Below are 24,779 nucleotides of genomic sequence, written 5' to 3' on the forward strand. Positions count from 1 at the left end.
AACATCAACAGACCATCTTTTTTCTATAAGGAACAATTTGCACCAAGCATCATGAATATTACACTGATCAAAAGTAACAGTTTTTCTTGCATCTGATCTCTGTCTGAAATATACTGCATTAGTATGCTCTTCCAGCACCATTTAGCTATAGTACTAAGCATCTTCTGCAGATCTTTTTCATGCGCTGCAAGTTAGGGATGGGAATTGATAAGATTTTGTTGGTACCAAAGTCATCATCATCTCTGCTTATCTGTCCAATTCCCTTATTGATTCCTGATACATTTTCTGTGGCCCAGGCAGGTTTTTAGCATCCAGGCAACAGTTTCATCTGTTGATCTCTTGAGTCTAAACATAGCGTCTGTCTGTCATCATCTAAAACAGATGAAATGACATATTTGTAGAGCATTTGCTTTCATTTAGGTTTTCTTTCAGAATATTGTTAGTGTTTCCTCTGTTAGCCTTTTCTGCTCAGCCTTGTACTTCAAGACCAACCGCTATCACTTCTCCAACAGCTGCCAGAAAAATAACACACGGGAGCTTTCTGCTGTTCTTGGGAAGTGGCAGCCTGTTTTCTAAACAAAAAAAAACCCTGCAAATTTCACTGTCACTTTAATATGGACCTTGCCTTACATCCAAACCACGCCCTTACTCCAAATGATCATTTTACAGACTCAATTCCCATCCCTACGGCAAGGTCCTGTGCAACTGCTGACTGATAGATAAATAGTACTTTTAAATTTTGCAGCTTTGAGATTTCACTTTTGTTCCCCGTCAGTTTAGTGTCTTGATAAGCATCAGGATTTTTAGCATTTTCTTTTTCATTTGCTTTTGGATTAAAATCATTATACTCATCATCATCCAGTCATCTCCATAGCTAGTAATTGCACTATAGCACAATACCATAATCAGTACTAATTAAATTTATTTTTTTCTCAATTGAGGAGAATATTTTTATCGCTGCCAACAAAATAGATTCATGTGATTCACAATAGCAATCAAGTCCCAGCTGGAATACACACTTGCAGCATTCCCCTGAGTGAGCACAGGTGACTGACTGTGCACCAGATACAATTGGTTAATGGCAGTGGAATGGCCTCCATTCATCATGTCTCAGTTGTAGTGCCAGTAAATCAGATGTGCAAAGTAATGGCTGAACCACAAATGGCAGTGAGGCCTAAGAGTCATATATTCACATTCAGGGAGGTTGAGTTGGGCGCACACTGACTGTACGACAGTGATGGTCATTCACCTGGAGTTGTCATTCACCAGGTGCAGCATGCTCACTTTCCAATACCCCACCGGAGAGGAATCGACTGAAGGGCAAGTCTCCATTCCCCCCTTTTCCCATTGTTAGTTGCTGCTATGTTTTTCCAAGCACTTCTATGTTTACCAGTGTTTGCCTATACATTGGTACTCAGTTACACTGAGTTTATGATCATGATTAAACAACATACGTCCATGCGTTGCAGTAATTTGTGAAATATCCATCCTTTGAGTTGACTTGACATTGCAGTTGAACCCAAACATTAATTTAATTTTTCCAACTTATTTCCTTTTTGCCCTTTATTTCTTGCTTTTATTCTTCTTCTTTTATTTATTGTAAAGCACATGGTAACTGTATTCATAAATTGCCATCAAGTATTTGTGAATGACCAATAGCAAATGGCGCAACCATTCAGGAATGGAGCACTTTAGGTTACTGTAATTCCTACTGTAAAACCACATGATGAAAATTGTGGGTTTTATTATGGTGTGTTTACTAATGTGTCAGTTAAACTGTCAGGAACTGGTATGAAAAGTTTTACAGCAGTTAGGGTAGCCTAACTGGAAACTAATTTTTAGCTTGCGCTGCTGTTTTTGAGGGTTCATCTTTTGAGATAACCTCCAAAGACAGTCCGGAGCCACAAATAGATTTATTCTGCAAAGGCAGATACAGTAAATAGGAAAGCATTTAATCAATGACAGCTTTGTGCTGCATGTATCTGTCGTCCTCTGAGACACTGGGATCCTTGAAGTGTCTAGCTGTGATCTCTTGACCTTTGAGATTCTGGTTCTGGAAAGCTATTCAGTTTTCTATTTTAAGACTCAAAAGCCTGCCATCATGGAATGTGTGAGATTTAAGCACAGCAGATTTTTAAAGACATCTCTTATCAACCATAAAAACTGATGCAGTAATTAATATTACTGCACTGCAGTATTTTGAAAACAAGTTCAAAGTAAATGGCAAGTGAGGATGCTCAGCACTGTGTGTCTGGAATGTCTTTAAACTCAATTGCTTTGTGAAAGTGAAGATAAAGAGCCTCACTGTCGGTGGTTGTTGCTGACTCGGATCAAGCTGTGAGAACAATGGCCCTGGAGGGATGAGGTCAACGCTCCCATTCCCCTGTAGGACATTTTGTGGTCTTGAGAGCCCGGATCTTTTAACACGACAAGTAACTAACATCTTTCCTACTCTTACATCTCTACACAACTGTAATTTCCCATTGATTTCTCCTAAAAATGGCACTGATAAGAAATATCCAATCCCAATGACAACACAGCTCTTTTAATTATTATTGTTTCATATGTGCTAAATATTCCAGACAGTGACACTCAGTTCATGATCATTTTGTAGCATATGACAGAGAAATATTCACAGATGAAAGGAATACTGCTTATTATTAACTAGATTACTTACTTAATCTAAGAGTATTATAGCATGTACCAGCGCTTAAGCATTTAGACCATATCTTCACTTTATGCTTCACAGTACCTTCAACATTGGGAATTCTTGGGAACCCATAGCCCAACCTGCTACAGCTGCACCACAACTGAGTGTACGTCTCAGTCCACACCTGAGCAGCAATGTTGTCAGTTGTTTGGTCAACAATCAGCAATTTCTTACACTTTCCATTAGTTTGATGATGAAATTGGAACTGCCATCAGCTACTTCCCAAACCCTGTAGTTCTAGTAAGTAGCTTTTTGGTAAATATAAATTATTAAGTGCTATGGATTATTACAATAAATAAAATTCATATACTCTTTGTGCTTGTGTCAATATACTGCTTGTGGTGTGTTTTCATTACCGCTTGTTATTAACTGACCAGCTTGGCTGTTAAAACAGTTGAAATTAATGAGAAGAGTTTCATGTTGTCTTCCTTCGTTGCTTTAGTGGTACTGTAATGTTTTCCACTTTCTGAGGCACAGCGTGGAGAAATGCAGTGACTGTAGGAAGTTGCTGTGGCTATCTTTTGACAGCAGGAGGAAAGACTCGATGAAAAGTATACAGAATTGTGATGCACTCTAAAGCGGTTTAGGCTATTTTATTTTTTTTGTTTCTTCTTCCTTTCATTTTATGACTATACACTGTATAGCTGTGGCTCTTCGTGTGTCTTTTACCACAGGGAGGCAGTGTGGATCTAGCCTGTGAAAAAAGGAAGGTGAGTTCATAAGGTTTAGGATGCTCCCATATCAGGATGGTCACCCTAACAGCAGAGTGACTGAAGTGTTGAAGAGACACACAGTATATTATTTTTGGTCACTCTATACTGAACTCGCAGAACTGTTTGGGTGCACATTATATGTGTGTAGGAAAAGGAGGCATCTAAAACACTTTACAGGCTAATGAAGAAACTATCAAAGTCTAATGCAAGCCATAAAATCATTTATACTGATTTGTAATAAGAAATTAATATGATCATTATGATGTTTATGACCCAAATCCAGGGTGAGGAGTGCTGCCTTAAAGTACTTCCTTGAAGATCACACAGAGTGTTACTTGTCCAAAAGAGGCATAAAAATGTATACTTATGAGACACAATTCACTTATATCAAATTGACAAATAAGTGGTTAGTAATACATTTGTTGATGACAACACATGACATTTAGGAAACAGTTGGTGGGTGACAGTCGACAAAGTAAATGAAAATGGCAATTGGATGCTGGTCTTGATGATATTTCATATAAGAAGCTTTCGTTTAAAATAGCACTTCTTTGGTCTTCGTTCTGCATGTGCACGCCGGGTTAGTTACTAAAGACCACCAGAGAGTTCAGCTGTTTAATCATAATCCTCTGCGGATTGTTGTGGCATGACGACAACTGTGTGCAGTTTCAAGTCTAGCGCAGCAGTTTTCGAGCGTCCCTGAAGGCATCTCGTCACCATGGTAACCAAACGCTGTGACCTCAACACCGAAAAGCTGAGAGGTCGCTAGCAAAGATACAAGAGCTAAAACTACGTAGCTCAGTGAATAATAAACACAGGCATTAAACATCTAAAGCATGATGGATAAACCTGAAGACTTCGACAATTTTCTGCAGAATGTTGACAAAATAAGTGAGTAATTTAACTTTGGGCTGAGTAGGGAAAATAAGCGTCATTAGTTATCAAGCTAACGTTAGCTAAACAATTCATTCTTTTAGCAAGTTGGTAAGTTTCACACAAATAAGGCAAGATAACATATTTTCTAAGTCCTTCCCAAGCCTAAAAATGTTTGTGGTTGAGTTCAGTTTGTTCATGAACTCCTTTCATGAAGTGGTGGGTAAGTTGTGATGTTAGTTGTATATAGCAATTTGCATATAACATGCAGTTTGGTCACAATGTAAATAAATATGTCTGATGTTGATGCACAAAATATATTAAATATACATTTCACAATGATTACGATAAGTACTGATCATGTGAGAAAAGACTGTAAATGGTAAAATATATCATTCATTCTTTTCAGGTGAGTTGGTGAAGGATCTAACGTTTTCTGATTCTGAAGTCCAGCAAAAAGCAATGGAGAAAGCTGATTGCTACATTGCTGCCATGGATCTGCCCTGCAGGACGAAAGTCAACAAGACTACAATCAACACAAACCCACCACAGCAACCTTCTTTGGTAAAGACATGCACACAAAGTCACCCTCTCTGTCTGTTTCAGTATTTCTCACTGTGTCTGTGTGCCTGTCTTTCTTTCTTTCTTTCTTTCTTTCTGTCTCTCTCTTGCTGCCTCTGTCACTGATGTTCCAGTACAACACACACACACACACACACAGGGCACATATACACAATCAGCACAATCATGCCATGTACAGTAAAAAGTCAATGGGAAGATTTTTGTTAACATTCTTTTGTCCTTTTCTATTTTAGAGTCTTCAGAAGGAAAGTCCAGGTGAGCAAGTTGTTTGATTGTTTAAAGCAGGCTTAGCAAGAAAAGGTTCTCCGAGCCGAGTAACAAACAAACAAAATAGAACATTAGACATACTGTCTATGTACTTTGGTTTTTCAAAGATAAATTAAGAAAACATTGAAGTTAAAATAAATAAATGTAGCTATACTGTTTGTGGCAAAAGGTTTTTTTGCTGACTGATGTGCCTTTCCACACTGCTCTATATATTTTCCAAGACAGTAGCCTGTCTGAACAAACACAGCAGTAAAAGGTGCAGTCCTTGATCGTCCACCATCATGAAACTCCTCAAGTCTGCTTGATCAATCCATGAGTATAAGTTGTAGCTTATTCTGAGATTTATTTTTAATTGATCATACCTGTGCTGCATCTGATTGCTGTTATACAGTATTTTCTTGTTCTCTTGGCCTATTTTTATGTGGCTGCATTACATTTTAGTGCATACCGGACATTTTCCTGTTTGGCAGGTTGGTGACTTGACATGCACCTTAGTAGGATGATTTATGTGGCAGCAGGTGGCACCACTGTAATCCACACTGACAATGCAATTTTTTTGTTTCAAGGTTGAAAATGTTTTATGTGATCTTCGACTTGCCTGCTCAGACTAGTTCAGTTCATAAGCCCAAACGTTTTTTTGCTATTTGTGTCAATTTGGTCAGCAGAAGTTTGATAAGAGCACAACGTCATCTCCTCACTGCCTTATCGTCAATATGTCATAGTGAGAAGGGCCCTGCTATGGATTAGAGGATATTGCTTACTATTATTATACTTTTACTTATCATTACCTACTATTGACCTGCTGTGACAAGTGAATTTCCCCAGTGAGGGATTAATAATGTTTATCGTATCGTATCGTATCGTATCGTATCGTATCGTATCGTATCGTATCGTATCGTATCGTATCGTATCGTATCGTATCGTATCGTATCAGTGATTAATTAATGTGACATATTTAATATGATTTTTTTTAGGGGCCTCTTGCAATGCTTCATGGACAGGAGACCTTTAGTATTAACTGTTTAGGCTACCAAGGCACTACATTATAAAATGCTCAAAGATGAGACACCACCTCTAAGTTAGTGTGCAGTACATTTAAATACAAGTCGCTTGTGGTGGTATTACTTTTTTCATACTGGGCCTCTTGTACACACATCCTTTTTATTCCAGCATCTTGAATGTGGTTTTCCATATTAAAATTTCTCATTAAATCAACACTTCTTTTCAGTTCTTCCAGGGTGAAAACTCATCAATAGTAATTCTGCAAATGCGTGAACCCTTCACACCTCTGTGTGTGAAACCAATAATGCTGAAATTTACACATCATACATTCAATTCACAAAATGAAGAGGGAAAAGTAATTCTGTGCTTGAGGCTGAGGAGAAAGCGAAAACAATTACCTGAACTGATATTTATTACACTGGACCTACAGCAATACTGTATATGTCTTTGAGAGAATCAGTCACAGTAAGAACCCATGGCATCTGTAGTCAGCAAAGACAATTGTCAAAAAAGTTATGCCTTTCTAACACAAATAGTGTAGGGTGCAAGCACAAACCAAGAACCCAGCTGTTTTTACTATGACTCAAACCTCAGGTCTGACAAATTGGTATGTTGATGATTGGATTTTGCTTATTCAAAATATGTGACAGATAATCTAGTGCTCATGCTCAAGTGTTTTTCTTTTTTTGATCAGAGAATTTCATGAAGATCATGGAGAGAGATGCTGAAGACAGGAGAGTGAGGAGGATTGCAAAATTGAAAAAGGCAACTGGTGTGTGAGTCCACTTTCCTTAAAAATACCATTAGAAGTAAACAGCTGCTGCTTTGTTGGGCTACCAATAAGTCCTTTTGAATGTTGTGCCATTTGTGCCAATGTAGCACTCAAAGACAAGGGGAATGAAGCTTTTGCTCAAGAAGACTATGAAACTGCTGTGAAGTATTACAGTGATGGCTTGGCTGAACTACGGGACATGTTGCCATTGTACACCAACCGTGCACAGGTGAATATCGTCAAACGGTGTTTTTCATCTTTTCAGTGTTTTACAATGAAAACACGAATCATGATTTGAAGGAAAAGTTTTATGATTTAATCCTGTGAGATGATTTCAGATTTAAAAGTGCCAAGTATTTATTTGTCCCTCAGAAGAAATTGAAGCAAGACTGCTCTGTATGCCTGTCTCTGTGGCATAATGAGGTCTTGAGGCAACCTGAGAGTTTCCAGCAATTTTATTTTGGTTCTGGCTACGCGCATGTACTGTATATTAATTGTACAATCAATGGGTTTTGTTCCAAAGACTCTGTGGTAGTTTGATAATGAAACTGTGCTACACCACTAATCACATTATTTACTTTGTGAAGCCAGATATATTTTTCTGTCTGTTCTTGACACCCAGTTAACTCCTGTCCAATGTTTATATCCACTTAGGCCTACATCAAGCTGGGAAAGTACATGGAGGCCATCGGTGACTGTGAATGGGCCCTGAAGGTAAGGCCTGGCTAGAAACTGGGGTCAGTCAGTTGCTGCCTCATTCGTCATAGTGTCAACTGAAGCACCATTCTTTGTAAACCTAAGCGCTCAGAGAAAATAAGTTTGGTAGGAAAATGGGTTGGATGGGTTATGCTCTGTCCTGCACTGCAGCACATGCAGGATACAGGTCATAAACAGTGCAGTTCTCTGAAGAGAACATAGTGTTTGAAAGAGTGGACAAAAATGAATTGTGTTTGTGCGTTCCTAAGGATTTTGTAGTTTGTTCTGAGTTATCTTTTCTTTGGGTCACTCAAGCCAAATGCAAGTTTACAGTGAACAAGGTTTTCTCTAGTTTTGGATGTCAAATAAGTTTTATGCTATTACACAAGACTTTTTTTTTTGTTGTTAAAGAGAAGGAGGAGGTTTACAAACACTTCCGACTATCGAAAGAGTCAGTATTTGTCTAAATAACAGAATTGAAGTCACATTTATTATATCAGAGATCCACTCTTTAAGAAAAAGAGAGAAATTATAGCCTAATTAACTTAATCTCTCTGAAGGTTGCCACAGAGCTTTTGACTTGGTGTACAGCACCTTACTGCACTGTAACTGCATTTCATGAGCACAAACCATGTGACGATGCCCTTTATAAAATGAAAGACACTCTAATTACAAGGACACAACTGATAACGAATAAACATACAAATGCTAAAATAAAGATAAACAGATGCATAATTCAGCACAAAACACTAAATACTAACAGACACATGAAGGGATGAGTAAATGCAACTGTGAAGTAATGAAGTAAAGTATGAGTAGAGGAGGAAAATTAAGTGGGGAAAACTTAGCAGGTATATTTATCAGAGGAAACTTGTGCGGCTTAAAACGGTTCTTGATGTTAATTTTAGGAACTTATTAATCTAATGCACTTTAGAAATCATAGCCATATTGATGGGTAATCATGACCTAACACTTCCTAAGAAGGTCGTCTCTTTTAACCCAACATCACACCCCAAATTATAGAAAATTGCACCGTTCACCAGAGAGGGGAGAAGAACTTTCCGCAGTGGACAGAGGTAGAACAGAGATTCTCCATCTCTATAGCAGCTGTCATCTTCAAATACCTTACTTGTCCAGTGTGCTGTTTCTTCAGTCGTCTCTCAAACACCCCCTCTGGCCTGCAGCCAGGGGCAAAGATGTCGCATTCATCTCTGGGTTGAAGTCAGGAGATGTAAGAGAGTGAGATATTTTCTTCTCCTTTGGAAATTGGTGTTACAGTCCTACTTGTCACAGTGCAAAAACTCTCCTCCCATCTCCTCCCGTCTTAATTCCTACGACATCCTAATTTATTTCCTTATGAATTATTGCAGTGTTTCACAAACTGAATTCAAGCTACTGACGGACACTAAACTCCCCTCATGAATAAGACAGGCTTAATCCAGGTTACATTAATGAGTAAATAAAATCAATACATGTGTAGAAGTCCATTGCAACAGTCTATTGGATAAAACAAAGACAAATTTGTTACACATATGTTGCACCAATCTTCAACTTTTCCATGGATTATCTACTGTCTTAAGTTTTGAGGAAGCACAAATCATAAATCTACCTTTACAACACAGAAAAGAGATTTTGTGTGCTTTAAACTGCCCAATTAAAGTGTAAAAGAAACTAACCAAAGTTATCCAGAGGCTGTTTCAAAATAGAGTGACCCAGCATGAACTAAGGGATTTGTATGCTTACAATACAAAGATTAACCAGTTAAGAGCTGGATTGTAGACTAGTCTTTTAAAGTAATAAAGAAATGTGTACCATACTCTACGCAGAATTAAAAGAAATATTTAAAAATAAGATGATTACCAAATATAAAATTTGAATCTTAGATAGAGTTAACTAACGTAGCTCACAGGAATTTTGATTTTATGGCATGCATCTGTCTGTGTGTTCTCGAGAAGGAGAGAGGAAGGGTGTCATGTCCCCCACTCACACACAGGCACGCTGAGAGTAACTGGGTCAGCTAAGATAAAATTACAACTTGAAACTCCAATACAAACAAAATCATTAAAAATAAAGAGCCAAATAAAGAGTCTAAATACAGAGCTTCTTTATCTGGATTCATGTATGAAAATAAAAACATATATTGATTGATATAAGTTTTATTTCTGCACAGCAAAGTCATTTACTTTATTCTTATTTTTGCATGAAAGCCAGGGGTTCAAGGATGTTGGTTTGTAGACACAAATTGGTGCAGGTAGCTGTAAATCAACATTTTTAAGACTATTCCTTCCAGAGCCTCAGCAAGGCTGTTGACTCTAAAGATTGTGAGAAACCACAGAAGTTTCAGTCTCTGTGAAAGACAAAACAATCATCAGTTCTCCATAATATGACATTTGTTTACTACCCCAACCTCATCACACCTCATTTATAAAGCAACAATTCAAATGATTTTCTCTAATCACATCACTGTAGCACTTACTGAGCTTTAGGTTTAGGTTTCTCTCCTACTGTGCTGGAGTTCACCATGCAGAAACATTAAATCAACATTATGTAGATGTGTTACTGATGAAGTGCTTTGACTAATACACTCTTATGATCATTTTCTTTCTATCAGTGTGATGAGGGGTGCATAAAGGCTTACCTACACATGGGAAAAGCATATCTGGCATTGAAAAAATATAATGAGGTGAGTATAATTGCCTCTCATTACATCTAATCACACCTGTTTTTTTCACATATTGCTCTTGTGTACAGATAGGTACACTTGACATTGCATCTAACTATAGCAGAAACACGACTATGTTATGAAGGTTGTATGCCCAGGATAGAGGACAAAGTTAATGCGAACTTGAGGCAAGCATAAGCACATTGCATATAAGCAGTCCTAATCTCATAGCAATCTTCTATTAATCAGTTTTATAGCTATTTCATTCCATTTATATGAAAATAGGAATGGCTCATATTTAACACAATTTGATATTTGGCGCATCAAGGTTTCTATGTACCTCACTCTTGTGCTGCGATACTTAAGTTTTTTGGAGTGACCTGAATCATATTGATTTCCCAGGGTCAAAAAGAGACCCATGAAACACGTCATCTAACCAGTGATGAACCTAATCCTTCTCTTTTTCAGTCCAGAAAGTGCTTTGAAAAGATAGTGGAAATCGAACCTGGGAGGGAGAAGATGGTGAAAGGTAAAGATTTTTGTTTTTTCAGGTGTTAGATAAACTTTAATGTATTTATTTGTGATTATTGCTCTCATTTGCCATGCACCATGTCCAACCATTTAGCAAATGTTGTACCTGTCATGAAAGCCTAAAGCTTGATGTCGCTTTTTTTGTTTTCCTCCCAGTGTAATGAGATAAAAACAACAAAAAGATGCTCTCTATGAATTGGGCTAAATCTTTGGTCAGAACTTAATCTTGCTTTACATTGTAGCTATTATACATATGTACACCATTTTGCAGTCTTTTGCCTATTGTCATATAAAGGCTGTTGTCATATGTGGTGTACCGTTACATCTCCAATACATCGGCAACAGACCTGCTTCTATCAGATGACATGTTGATGGCAATAGGCGAGTGGGCGGTCATCTAAGAATGGCTGTTGCTCTATGGGAGACTTTCAGTTCACTCATTTCTATGTTCCCTCTTTTATCTCCTTTGGTTTCTCCATGCAGAATACATGACCCAGCTACATTTGGAAGAGGAGACAGAGAGTCAAGAGAAAAGTGCGAGGCAAGAGTTTGACAAGGGACATAGGAACGCCACAACAGTGCCTCAGCTGCTGGAGAAGCTGTCAAGGCCCAACCAGATGCCCTTCTATTACTGTGGAGGATTGGAGATTCTGTCACAAGCAGTTGCTGATTGTGAGTTTTCTTTTGGTAGACGCTTGACACAATTATCTTTCTCCTCTAATCTCTTTGGGCGCACTCTCTCCTCAATAACCCGCTTCACCGGGCCACCTCTTGCCATTATTTGTTTTGTGACCAAAATGGCCTTCAGACCGAGAGGTTAGAGCGACTTGAAGGAGAAAAAGACAGTTAATCCAGAACTTAAGTACTCACAGCGAACAACCCAGGTCACGACATCAGGTGAAGCAATTGTTTCTTGTGTTGCTCTGTGGCAGTGGAGCAGAGGGAGACCTAAGGCTGTCCATCACTGATTTCTCTTCATGCTCCATTTGCTTGTCACGGTGAGCAAATTTCCAATATACTATAAAACCGCACTGAATGAGCAAAACCTCAACGTTGCCTGGTGCCCCACAATGCAGAGGACTGGTATATATACCATAACACCACTTGCACAACAGTTGCATAAAAATCGCTGTGCAGGATATTTTTTATACAATTATCAGTCCACTGACAACAAGTTCTCTTCTATTTTGAAATGCCTGACGCTGACTGAAACCTCCAGTGCTGCTATAATTTGATTTGTGGTCTGTTTCTCATCATCTCAGTTAGCAGAATTAGACATTCCCATGGTGTATAAATGATGGTGCAATGTGGTTGCTGAACTGCTGAGTGCGCTGTTCCAAGCCAGCAGTGCCAGCTGTTCCATCAGTTAAGTGATATTGTAATAAATAATGAACTTTAAAAGTGACTAATATTTAGATATTATAATAGCCTTTAGTGTAGATACAGAATTGTGTAGTCAATGCTAGTTATGTTTGGTGTTGAGAGCAGGTATAGTGGGGGGTTGTTATGGGATGACAGCAAACACTATTAAGCCTTCTGGAGCTGTCTTGAGTGCAATTTAATGAAACACCTGTGATAGCAGGTGTCTATTCCATAACCTCAGTGGCATACCTGCGCTCAAACCTGTCAGATTTAGAGTTGGTAGCTAGTGAATAGTTACCTGTCTGCTGGCTTTGTAGATTTTTGACAGCCTAGCCTGAGGTCCTCTAGATGAATGGGTGCCCTGGAACATGCCAGGGATCATCAATGCTTAAGTATATTTCAAGGCAAGACTGAGCTGTTGTCAGGGGACACAGAATTTCTAGCAAGCGTCAAGGGTCAAGGAAATTGACCTCAAAAAACTTAGTTGAAAAGGAGCATTGATCCACCCTACAACTGTTCATAAAAGTACCACCAAAAACAAGAGCAAACAAATCCCATATTGCACCATAATGGGGGAAATGGTTGCAGAAGACAAATCATATCTAATTGCTTCGGCTTAATTCTAGCACAATGCTCGTCCTTTCAGATGGGTTTCAGATTAATCGAGCCATCAAGAAGAACATGCCCTTCTGGCCTTACTTTCTCCTCGGCATGGAAAACAGTGTTGTAATCTTGTGCTGGATTTTATTTCTTTTGGGCGTAAGATGTTTCACCGCATGCATCCACTTGATAATGATGGCATCAGATTAAAAAGTGACTCATATTTGTTCACCGAGTCCTCTACTGAATGAAAAGAGGCCATTGTAAACAGGTAGCAGTTGTTCTCTGCCAGGTTGTTCACACCTCATCTGTCAGCTGCTGATATTTTCGTAAACGTTTTTGACCCAAGAAATGACTTTGAAACTCCACGTCCCTGATAGAACTCTCTTTAGCTATTGCCAAAAGGCAGAAATTGCAGCTTTCAGCCTAGCAGTACAATTCATCAAGGTCAGTGTTTCTCTCAGGAGTATTTGTTTTGTTATATTTCAGCTAAGAAAGAAGCTGTTATGAAGTAGTCCTAACATGCTGCACCCCATTGTTGCTCTTATACAGTCATTGTATAACTTCAGGTACTTTCATCACACAACCAAGGCAGATGGAGGTGATGGGGTAAAGCTTCCGGCTTGTCACTCAACAAACCATACAGCTGTAAAATAACCACATCATGGTGTAATGCCCACTTAACTTGTATCACTATTGGTAATAAGCCATATTCTTTTCCACAGGATTGTCCAAAGCTGGATGGCAAACATTTTTTGTCCAATCTCTCTTTTTTCTTCGTTTGGATGAATAAAAGTGTACTGTCAAATAATATAATGCCTGTCTCACAGTGCCATTCAATGGAAAAGGGCAAAACTTACATAACTTACAAATGAAAGGATCTCGGCAGGGCTGACATTACAAGCTTTGTCCCCTTAAAGTACGCCCTCACTGCTCTGCTCTACTTTCTGTATACTCCAACTCATTATTAGTTGAAAATAGACCATTCCTACCTGTGCCTCACTCTCTCAACATATTTTATTTATTCTTTTCTCTCGTGCCCTTGACTGTAAACAAGTGAACAATACAAGCTAAACTGAAAGAGAAAGATGTTTCCCTAAAACCTCAAGGCTTCCTAGTGATGATATATAGTTTTCTGTCTTCTTACACTATCTACTGTTCTCCTCTAACAGGTACAAGCCAGACCCTTTTCAGACTGAACAATGGCTTTAGTATCATCAGCAGCAATGACACGGTGAGAAGGTAAGGAGACCAGAGGGAGAGGTAGCTGTCAGCCCTCAGTGGTGCTTTGACAGATGGACCCAGAGACAGGGGCATACAGAGACAATGATGGCCTAAACTGGAGAGATCATTCTCTGCCCCCCCCCCCCAACACACACACACACACACACACACACACACACACACACACACACAGAGGAAGCCCACAGAGGAAAAGATGATCACACTGAGGATTGAGATGAGTGCTGAAAAGGCCCTCTGCTTTGTCCTAGAAACAGAGGGTGTTTTGAACAAGCTGCAAATTATGACTCCTGCATGTCAGATCAGTGAGGTTATTATTAACTTGTCACATACTTTCCTTGTCCATTGTTAGCACTGTCATTATTGAAGTTAGAATACAGTATCTGGAAAACAGAGAGTGCAATGAAATTGCAGTCTGAGCTTGATGAAAATAGCCAATAAGGATACTGCTGTGGGTCAGACACAATCAACTAAAAGACGAAGTGAGGACCTGTTTATTGTTGCCTAACCTGATTACGATCTGGAGGGGCACTCTGAGTTAATGTTCTCTTGCCACTACAATAGACACTCTAAATTATTTTTTAAGAGTTAAAAGTGCAAAGGGATCTGAAAAAGAAAAAGTCATCCAAGGTACTCCTTGGTATTGAACCTACAGGCCCCAAGTGCAAACAAAAAGAAAATGACTTCTATTAAAGAGGAAAAGGAAAGGTTGAGGGTGTAGTTCAGATGGCTAATTTACAATCAATATTCTTAAAAAATATGTAAGAAATATTATGAGCAGGGATAAGACCTTCAGTCAGAAGCACGTACAAGCTTCCTGTCAACAGTGACAGGTCAGTTGCAGACGCCTTAGTGGGATAACAGATGAAGGTACCTGCATCAAATGTAGATAAATGGACAAGCAAAATTGGCAGAGTTTTACATTCTGTTTTTGTGCGTTTCATTATGTGTCCATTCTTTATGTGTGGTGAAATGCATTTTTATTGGCATATTGTCATATAAATAATACGTTAATTGTTTGACAGCATTATTTCAATTTGATTTATATAATGTCATGTAGAGGAGGAGCCCAGCTAGGATGACTAAGTTTGTTTTCTCCACAGTTGTCTATTGCAGAAAACAAAGGATCCAGGCAGCCAGGAGTTGTGCGTGTCTGTTCTGAAATTATGGAGGGTTATTTGTTGTGGAAATGGTATGTAGATAATTGAATTACACTCCACTTTCAGTCTTTGTCCATGTAAATTTGCTCTCGTTGAGTTAGCAGGAAATAGAGGAAAAAATCAAATAATTGAAATACCAACATAATCCTCTATTATGGCATTGTGTCATTACTGCACAGCTTGTTAATGGGATACACAAGCTTTTCTTTTGTCAAGCCTTTATTTGTCTTTGAAACACACAAACCAAGTGGGCCTCAAAACATCAACTGTTTGTGCCAACTGTGATCATTTGTTTACACAGCTAATGTGTGTATGTTAACACCACATGAACATCAACGCATATCTTCAGTATCAACACAAGTATAGCAACTTAATATTCATTTTCATAATTGTATTTGCAGATTAGATTGTTGTTCCTTAAGAGCATACCAGGGTCATTTTTCCTGTGAGCGCTCTTTGTACATACTCTGTTTTTCTTGTGCTTTCAGATGAAAACCAGAAGATGTTGATGACATGCACAGTCACCAGACAGTCCATCGTCCACTTGGTAACATCAGAGCACTCTGCAGTACAGAAAGAATGCCTGGCATTACTATGTTTGTACTCGCAGATGCCACATGGCAGACGTCTGGCCATTGACAACCTGAATGTGCACATGTAAGACATTTATGTAAACTGTCATAGATGTAACTGAGAGCAATAACATAGCTGGAGTAAAAATATACTAGTACTCAGACAGAGATGGAAGGTTTAGTATATATTCTAATTAACTAAATTAATTTACAGTACTTTTTCCTTTGGCTCCTCCAATCCTGAGTTGTAATTAAAAAAGATTCTGTATTTGACTTTATCCCCCTCAATTAAATTTAACTGGACTTTAGGTCAGCCTTGGACCATATGCTTGTGAATTTCAGTCTAATTGTGTTTGTTTAATGAGATTTCAAGGACTTTTGCATATCTCTGAAGTCTGAAAATTACACTGAATCACCCAAGAGATTTGTTATTAACTGTTTGTTCGATAACAACTGCAGCTAATTGGATTTTCAGAAAATGTGGAAGAATGATAAAATTTAGCTTCAATTTAGCATTATTATCAAACTTATTGATCCAAAAGTGGACGCCATCATTATCTGGGTACAAAATATTTGCTGATATCCTGATGTTATTCATTGTGAACATGTCATCAAATTGTTGATTCCCCTTTTCTTTCTATTCCTGTCTCACACTTTATCTCTATTCTTTATCTGGATCTAAAGGTTAGTGAGGAACCTCATGTCGTACATCTCACAGTCACAGCAGCAGCAGCAGCAGGAGAACACAGCGGTCAACATTCTGAAGAACTTCGCCGCAGAAAACAAGTATCACTGATAATCAGTCCTACAAAAAAAACTCATAGTTTTACTTCTCATACCCTAGAAAATGATTTATTTCTGGATGAAAAAATGCATATTTTCAGATGCTTGGCAGAGCTCTGAATATGACCCACAAGACAGTCTATTATCCTCCCATACATCATATCCATATACTGTATGTTAAAAGCACTTTTAAATCTGTCACCTTATCACGTCCGGAGGGTCCCCTGATAAATGGAGACTGTGACATCTTTAATAATTCAACATGTGGTATCCAAGTGTTAATGTCACTGCTCTCAAACGGTTTCTCTCTCTGGTGCCTCATGAAAATAGACATGAAAGTACAACGTGGGCTCTCAAACACAGCAGGAAATAAGCCCAGGTGTCAAGCAGTGAAATGGGGAGATCAATTTTCCTTGTCTGTTGCTCAAAGAGGGTTACTCAACAAAAGTGTGTTATATATCCTACAGAGGTTTTCTTTTCATTGTAGAATCTCAGCTGGGTCAATGTTGGCTTTCATGGTTATTTTTGGTTTGGAGTAGAAATGAATTCAAACTGTTTGAGATTCCAAATCGATTCCAAACCCTACGAATCTCTACTACTAAAACACTTAGTGAATGTACATGCATTTATATATATTACACCAGATATAGATGGCGAACAGCATGTATTATTACTGTGAGAATCTCTAGAGATGTGACAATCATTCTGTTTAACCACTAAATTGAATTACAAATCAAATGATCTTTAATGAGCCAGACAGTAAGTATATTTTGTGGAGAACTTAAAACTGAGGATTGGATGTAACATTACTCACTCCCTCCTCTCCCAAGCATCGAAGTTGCATTGTAACAATACAGTGAGAAATATTATATATACGTACTTAGTATGTCTGTACTATTGAAACGTTTTCATTTTCTCTCACAGATTTTGCATTCACTTAAGGAATGTGGTGACAGACACTGTCATTGTGCCATTTACAGCAATACTGGTGAGACATGTGGCTACAGAGCTTCACATTGATATTCAGTGTGCACTGTATATGTTTAGGTATATGTTGTTGTGTGTCAGGGGAAATGTGCCTTATCTGTTTACTTCATTTTTTCAGAGGAATATCAGCGAATCCAATCAGCATGTCCTTCAATCACTGATATCAGCTGCTGGCTGTCTGGCTCGAGATGACATCATCCGTCACAAATTTGCTCATGATCCAGAGTGTTGGGCAGCCTTTCTGGTTGCCATGGTTAGTATCATTACAGAATGGTCTCTTTACATAGAAAAGTACAACTGTTTATTTAAGTTGAATTCAGATACCACAGCACTAGATACAAGAAATGCAATACCTCAGTATGGTCATATTTATAGTTTGTCTTTATAAAAATGTCTAGCTGGTTTTTGGCTGTCATTGCAGAAGCAGTGCAGTGCATGTGAATGCAGAGAGGTCCTGTACCCTCTGCTTGGTTTGGTCATCAACCTTTCAACTGTCACCTCTCCAGTCATTCAGGTAACATAAGTGACACTTGATGTTTGATATTTCTTTGCCTGGTGTGGTGTTTCAGGTATGCACACGTGACATGACATGACATGACATGACATGAGATGGCATGAGATGGCATGAGATGAGATATAGGTTAAGTTTTTTTTACACTCACATGTGTACATACCTGAAACACCATGTCATGTCATGTCATGTCATGTCATGTCATCTCATGTCATCTCATCTCATCTCATCTCAGTAATTCACTCCACACCACTCAAATTCAATGGGTTACAATATACTGTATCCTAAAAGATATTAAAAGCCAATGGAGAAGGGAAGCAGAAGGATCTTTTGTGTGAACCATGATGTTTGACCCAATCAAAGGTGAAATCTATATGAAAGAAGGTTCAGCCACTTGTCTGTCTTCTTTTTTGAAGGAGCGTGCTGTTTCACTCTGTGACTGCTGTCTGGGCCTCCTGAGGGATAGAGATGGAGGGATCATGACTGTGAGTGAACTTTACTTGTCACTACATTACAGTACACAGGAGGCTTGAAAAAATATTCTTATAGTGAGACTAGGACTGCCTAACATATCATATATGCAGTGTTACTGTTTCATAACTCCCATAAGGTTTTCATGTTTGGCTGTATTATTGTGTTGGATCAAGAACATTTTGAAAAATATTAGTACTTGGAGATTGTTACAATAGTTGAAGACGCTTCCTAAAAACTTTTTCTTGTTTGTTTTCCAAACTTGTGTACATCCTGTAAAGCTTAAAACCATCCTTTCAGGTTACTACACTAAAACAAAAGGCATTTGTCCTGAGTAATAGGCCATTTTTAGGGCTTGTGAGCTCACTGGCAATGTGCCCCAAAAGGTGGTAACCGCAATCCACATTGTTCAGAGGATCCTGTATATGTGTCGTTACCGTTGATTAAAACTCCAGCTCCAGGTGCTGTTGTCTGTGTTAATGGCTGTTCTAGCAGTTTCACACTGTCTATGCAATGCCCTCAGAGTCCCACACTTCCAACCATCTGTTTCTTTACCCTGTTTTAGTGCTCGCTCACTGCATGGCTGGTGTTTTTTCTTTCTTGTCACATGGTGTCAACATCCTTTTTTTAAAATTTCCTCAATATTTTTCTCTGTCCTTGTGATCTCTTGACTTAACTAGCCTTCTTTTCTCTTTTAATGCCTCATAATTATTATACCAAAGCCCTGAGGCTCCAATCCATAGTGTGCCTACCGCCCCAGTTATTGATGCAGTGATATATTTCATATACAAAAAACATCTTATATACCTTTAGCTCTCTTGAGAGGCGGTGTAAGAAGCATGCAGTTTGTACATGCCATTTACTTCTTTTATGGTCACTTTGCTACCATGAGAGAAAATGTAATTCTAGTGAAACTTACTAAACATTTCAGCATTCTTCAGCTCCAAAACAAGGTGACACACAGTATTATTATCTTAAAAAGTTGCTATGGCTAGAATGTTAGCAAAAAATGTACAAAAGTCCAATATTCAGCTGCCTGGTCTTAGCTCTGATTTCCTGACAAAAATATCTGTCTGTAGCTTATTTTGTCTGTCTCAGTAGTGTGGAGTCAGTTAATCAGAGCCTGTTTTGTGAAAATGGCTGCCTGCCGCTGCTATCAACATGGTTGATGAAAGTAGTAATACTTAACTGAAAGCTGCATTGGTTAAAATGGAAATATATTTGTATCAAGAACTCATCAGAAAGACCACTTTGTACAGTAATTTTACTTATTTGATTGAAAATTGGTAGTTTATTTGCAATGTAATTCACATCCTCAACTCACATCCTCACATCCTTGAACTTTGCCCTTAAATGACTCCAGGTATTAATAATGTATGATTCAACAGATCCCCCTGCAAGACAAGAAGCAAGCACCAATGTGTGACCTTTTTACTAATTCTCATGCTTTTATTTGTTTTTCTTCTATCCATAAGCTTGTTCCTCTCATCTTTTCTTTTTATTATCCTTTCTGTACTTCAAACCAGTAAACACACCCCATAACACCTACTGACTTCATGTCTTGAAACAGCAGTTTTCTCTTCTCCTATTCTGCACTTTTCTGTTTCTTCTCCCTTTCTCCCACAGTAGTTTTGTGTTGATCCTCTGTTATCCTGTCTGTTCCTCTGCTGTGTTATCCCATATATCTTTCTTCTTCTTTTCTCTTTCTCCTATTATATCCTTCTCTAATACCAACATTCTTCTCTGTCCTCCAGAGAGCCACTGGCGTGCTGAGCACTGTCCTCCCTCAGTCCTCCGAGGCTGTTCAGCATGCTATTCAGGGGGAAGTGGTCCGGACCATGCGACGGCTGCTGAAGGTGCATAACTGAACATTCAGCTGGGTTTATGTGAATACATCAACACTAATTTGTATCCTTCTTGTGGAATGAGATTCTTTTTCCCAACCATTTTTAATGGATTCATTACTATTGAAATGTTGACATGATTTAAAGACATTTCATGTAATTTGTAATGCAGAGCACGTAACAAATATATGTAATTCCTTCTTTACTAGGCCTGACCTGGGAATAGCAGCTATTTTCTGTCTGTGAGATATGCTGGCGTGAAACTCCAGATATCTTAAATTTGAATTTACACACAGCTGATAACTTATCAGGATTATATTCACAAGCTATATTTTAACAAAATCAAAACAAAAAAAATACTCTGTGTGACCTGAGTGTTGACATAAAGACAGAGTTTATAAGCATACATTCTACTGTTTTAATACCATTGTTATTTTTGTGTCTGCCTATCCAGGGAACAGGGCAGACTGCCACTAAGTATGCGATTAAGACTCTGACAGTGTGCACTGCTGCCAGTCGCTTGGCACGGGAGGAGCTGGTGAAGTCTGATAAAAGTGAGAAATGATTGACATGTTAGCATTACTTTTACAAGCTCTTTCATGAGTCCATGAATAATATCCAAGGGTTGACCTAATATGCAAATTTAATTTGTGTGTGTGTGTATTTGTGTGTGTCTACATTTGCATGCATACTGTATGAGTGTAAATGCAGTACAATATATCTGTTGATGTTCACGTCATTAGAGTGTTTGATATATTTCAAAGTGCTATACCCTTCTTATTTTCTGCTCATTTATCGCTCTATACAGAACTGTCTATTTTGCGTCATTTGCTGGCTTCCAGCTGTGATGAGATGGTGTCAGGAAATGCAGCCCTTTGCTTGGCCCATTGCCTTGAGTTGGAGGGAATTGCCAGCAACCTGCTGGGCACTGATATTGTGCTGCTGCTGCTGCGCCACGCTGCAGGGGACGCTAAGAGGACAGCTGTGCAGCAAAACGCAGCGATTGCACTGGGGAAGCTGTGTCGATCTGAGCCCAGGTGCCCTCTCACCCCACTCCATAAACCACATGCTGTTGATTACACTCTAGAAACAAGCCTGAAGGAGCATTGATAGACTGGATGAAATGTGGCATTTCATCCAGTCTATCAATGCTCCTTCAGAGGCATTGATAGACAGACTAGCACTGACAATAGTCAGACTAGCACTGAGAATGAGATATGATGATGTTATGACTCTGGTTTAAGAGGTTGGTCACACATGAGGCAAATGTATGACTTCTGGCTCAGGCTCAAATATTTAAATATTCGTTAACATTATTGTACTTGAATTCCTAAGTCAGTATTCATAGATTGTACATATATCCAGTCTCAGTCTTTGTCTCCTACAGAGTCATTCTGTGTATGTGATGATTGGTTAACTACATTAATGCAGGGCGGTAACTGTAAGATTACCACTGTTTCTTAATATTTGCAGTTGGTTTACTGCTTAATCATGATGGATGTAGCCAGCAGCAGACTGTAATGCACTGAATGCACTTTTTGTCCCCAACAGTCTGGAAAGAAGGTGAGAAGGAGCATGACAGAGAGACAGTTTGACTTAGTAATAGTGGTCGAGTTTGGCTTCTTGCTGCACTTTGTGTTCAATTCAAGTCAATTTGTTTTGATTGTTTTATCAACTTTTAGCTCGCTTAGTCCAACATTGCTGCCCATTGGATATCTTTTTTAAAGCTACAACTGATTATTTTTTTCAATATCCATTTATCTGCCAGCTATTTCCTCAAATAATCTTTTTGTCAATAAAATGTCACAAAATAGTTAAAAGTGGCCAGTGTAATTTCGAAGAGCTGTCGTCTTCAGAGTGCTCATTTTGTTTTCAAACCAACAGTCAAATACCCAAAGACATTAAATTTACATTGATAAAACATAGGCTGCAAATGAATTGCCTTTCATGGGATCAATAAAGCCGTCTGAACCTGAACGTGAACAAACAGAAAAAAGCAACAGATCCTTAAATTGGGGAAGCTGGAATGTTTGTCATCTTTACTTTAAGAATATAAAGACTGAGTTATAAATCATCAAAGTAGTTGTCAGTTGTCAAGTGACAAATTGTTTTAACTTAGTTTCGAAATACTACCGTGTATCACATGTCAAAGTTTACAGCAGCTTCCCTTTCCTTAAAGTCCTTTCTTGTTTTTATTCTGAAAGGGTTTGATTTTGTGCTGCAGGGTAAAATTTTAGCATGAACTCTCTTATATTTCCACACTCCAAGTTAAAATAAAACCTGATCACATGCGTAACTGAAGAGCGATGTTGTGCTGCTGTAGGCCACCTTCTATATACTGTAGCATCTCTCTGATTATGTGAGTATAATTATTATGTTGTAGTATCCTTAATAATGAAAGATGACATCCACAAAGTACCTCTGTTTATTCCTGGGAACACTTGCACTGTACCTGTAGGCTACGGAGCTCTGCTATGTGTTGAGGATGTGCTGCTCTTTATTTCCCAAGCCCATGAATTCTCACAAGTGTACTTTTAATTGAATGCCAACCCACTGAACACACTGTGCTTTCTTTTAATAAGCTTTTTTTTCCTTTTGTCAATTCCAGACATATGAACACACTTCGAGAACTACATGGCATTGAGATCCTGCACTCCTGTATGAAGCTCATCACATGAACCCATGACATACAGTAACATGTTTTATAATCTCATCACTTGTCCTCAGTCTTCTCTTCTGTATTGTGATCTACACAAACAAGGTCATAAACATTAACAGCATTCTCAGCTGTCCTTTTTTTATGGCCTTTTGAATTAATATGAGTAATTAACCATGAATGCAGTGTGGATTTTACCATCGTTATGCATCTGTTATTAGAATAAAGTATCATAAATACTTTTACTTAAAATGAGTGTCCTGAGAACTTGACAGTGTTGCTCAAACAATAAGCAGGAAGCTTCACAGTTAGTTGTACTGGGGATCTTGTTAGACATACCCCATTTAACCACAAGCAGTCTTTTTACTTTGTGCTGGCCTTAGGTATGTCTCTTATGTGTTGGGTATTTAGATGTTCAGTCAGTTTGGCTATTTTTTTCTATTTCAGTTGCTAAAAGCTACTTTTCATCTGTGTTTGGATTCTCTGGATGGCAGAACTGGTGGGATAAATCACATTAGAATTAAGACGTTTGTGTTTTAAAGACTATTAAAAGTTAAACTAAGTTTGGGGTCTGTCAGATCTGCAAGTCTTTGAAATATGAGGATTACTGCAAGAGTCACAGAAAGGACTGGATCCAGGAAGTGAATGTGGGAATGTCTGTACTACAGAGCCGGTCTCGTTACTTGAATGTTGAGCCAACCACTTTAAGAAGGTCACAGATAAACTCTACTAGTGTAATGTTTGCAGACCCACTATGATGGCTTTTAGGAGAGACAAGTGGAACAGGAATGATGTTTGCTTGTGCCTCAGCTACACTATATTGTGAAAAAGTAGAGATAGAGGGTAAAGCTGGGTTAAGTAGAGATCATGGTTTAAGGTGAGTGATCCCCTGACTTTTTATCCTCTAGTGCCACTATGAGGCTGAAATTTTAGTTTTGTAAAATTTCTCATCAAATATTGCATGAAGTGCCATGAAATTTGGCACAGACATCTACGGTGTCCCCATAGTGAATTTTAACGACTTTGGTGATTCCCTGACTTTTCATCTGGCACCAGCAACAGGTCAGAATTATCATTTATTCATCACCCTCAAAGGATGGATCCTAATAATGTTTGTGATCTCCTGACTTTTCCTCTAGCGCCACCACGAGGTTCATATCTGTGGTTTTGAGTAAAATATCTCACAGATATTGGATGTATTGCCATTAAATCTAGTACAAACATTCATGCATTCCCCTCAGAATGAATATAATAACTTTAGTCATTCCTTAAAAGAAAATCAGGTCAAAATCAGATTGAAATGAAAGGAAAAAGGTATTTCGTTTAAGGCAATTATTATTGTCGTGTATATCACAAATTTACAATACAACTTGGCATAAATAAAAAACAGATGTAATATCTTATTTATCTTTACTATTCTTAAGATCTTACCTATTGGCTACATAGTACATAGCAGTAGCGGCACAAGAAACGGTTACTGAGAAATCCAATCCATGTATAAATGAACTGGAGAGGACAAAAGCTCCCTGTAACAGATGACTCCATCTGTGTATGTCTGCGAACAACTGATGCTGTTTGCTCAGTAATAAGAACACCTATTCACTGGGGGTTGAGTTATTGTAAATAGGACTGAAGAGACATGGGGAGCCTTTACTGTTTCACACTAGGATTTTTCCTGCTTACAGGTATGTACTCATTTTTTGTGTTATTGTTGGTGCAGTACAGTAGTTACTTCCATTATGTTCAAACTCACCTGAGCCACTGCTGGTAGATATTAGATCTG

At 38.4% G+C, this 24,779-nt stretch overlaps 1 protein-coding gene across 1 annotated transcript; it reads left to right on the forward strand.

Annotated features, from left to right (window-relative positions):
• The first annotated feature begins 4,262 nt into the window (after positions 1 to 4,262).
• On the forward strand, positions 4,263 to 23,073 carry ttc12 (tetratricopeptide repeat domain 12). The gene is made up of 21 exons (XM_070829827.1): positions 4,263 to 4,314; positions 4,706 to 4,860; positions 5,112 to 5,133; positions 6,842 to 6,919; positions 7,027 to 7,148; positions 7,574 to 7,633; positions 10,227 to 10,298; positions 10,746 to 10,806; positions 11,292 to 11,480; positions 13,943 to 14,012; positions 15,116 to 15,204; positions 15,661 to 15,829; positions 16,429 to 16,530; positions 17,452 to 17,515; positions 17,633 to 17,767; positions 17,936 to 18,028; positions 18,442 to 18,510; positions 20,251 to 20,352; positions 20,795 to 20,894; positions 21,149 to 21,377; positions 22,949 to 23,073. The coding sequence occupies exons 1-21, from the start codon at positions 4,263 to 4,265 to the stop codon at positions 23,016 to 23,018; spliced, it is 2,103 nt and encodes a 700-aa protein (XP_070685928.1). The 3' UTR covers positions 23,019 to 23,073.
• The last annotated feature ends 1,706 nt before the right edge of the window (positions 23,074 to 24,779 follow it).

This window comes from Pempheris klunzingeri, chromosome 4 (assembly GCF_042242105.1).
Source record: "Pempheris klunzingeri isolate RE-2024b chromosome 4, fPemKlu1.hap1, whole genome shotgun sequence".
Taxonomy (NCBI): Eukaryota; Metazoa; Chordata; class Actinopteri; order Acropomatiformes; family Pempheridae; genus Pempheris; species Pempheris klunzingeri.

Coding starts and splice junctions, on each gene's coding strand:
- ttc12 (XM_070829827.1), top strand. CDS start 4,263: ATGGATAAACCTGAAGACTTCGACAATTTTCTGCAGAATGTTGACAAA. Junction 4,861..5,111: donor CACCACAGCAACCTTCTTTG/GTAAAGACATGC, acceptor TTTCTATTTTAG/AGTCTTCAGAAGGAAAGTCC. Junction 10,299..10,745: donor CATTGAAAAAATATAATGAG/GTGAGTATAATT, acceptor TCTCTTTTTCAG/TCCAGAAAGTGCTTTGAAAA.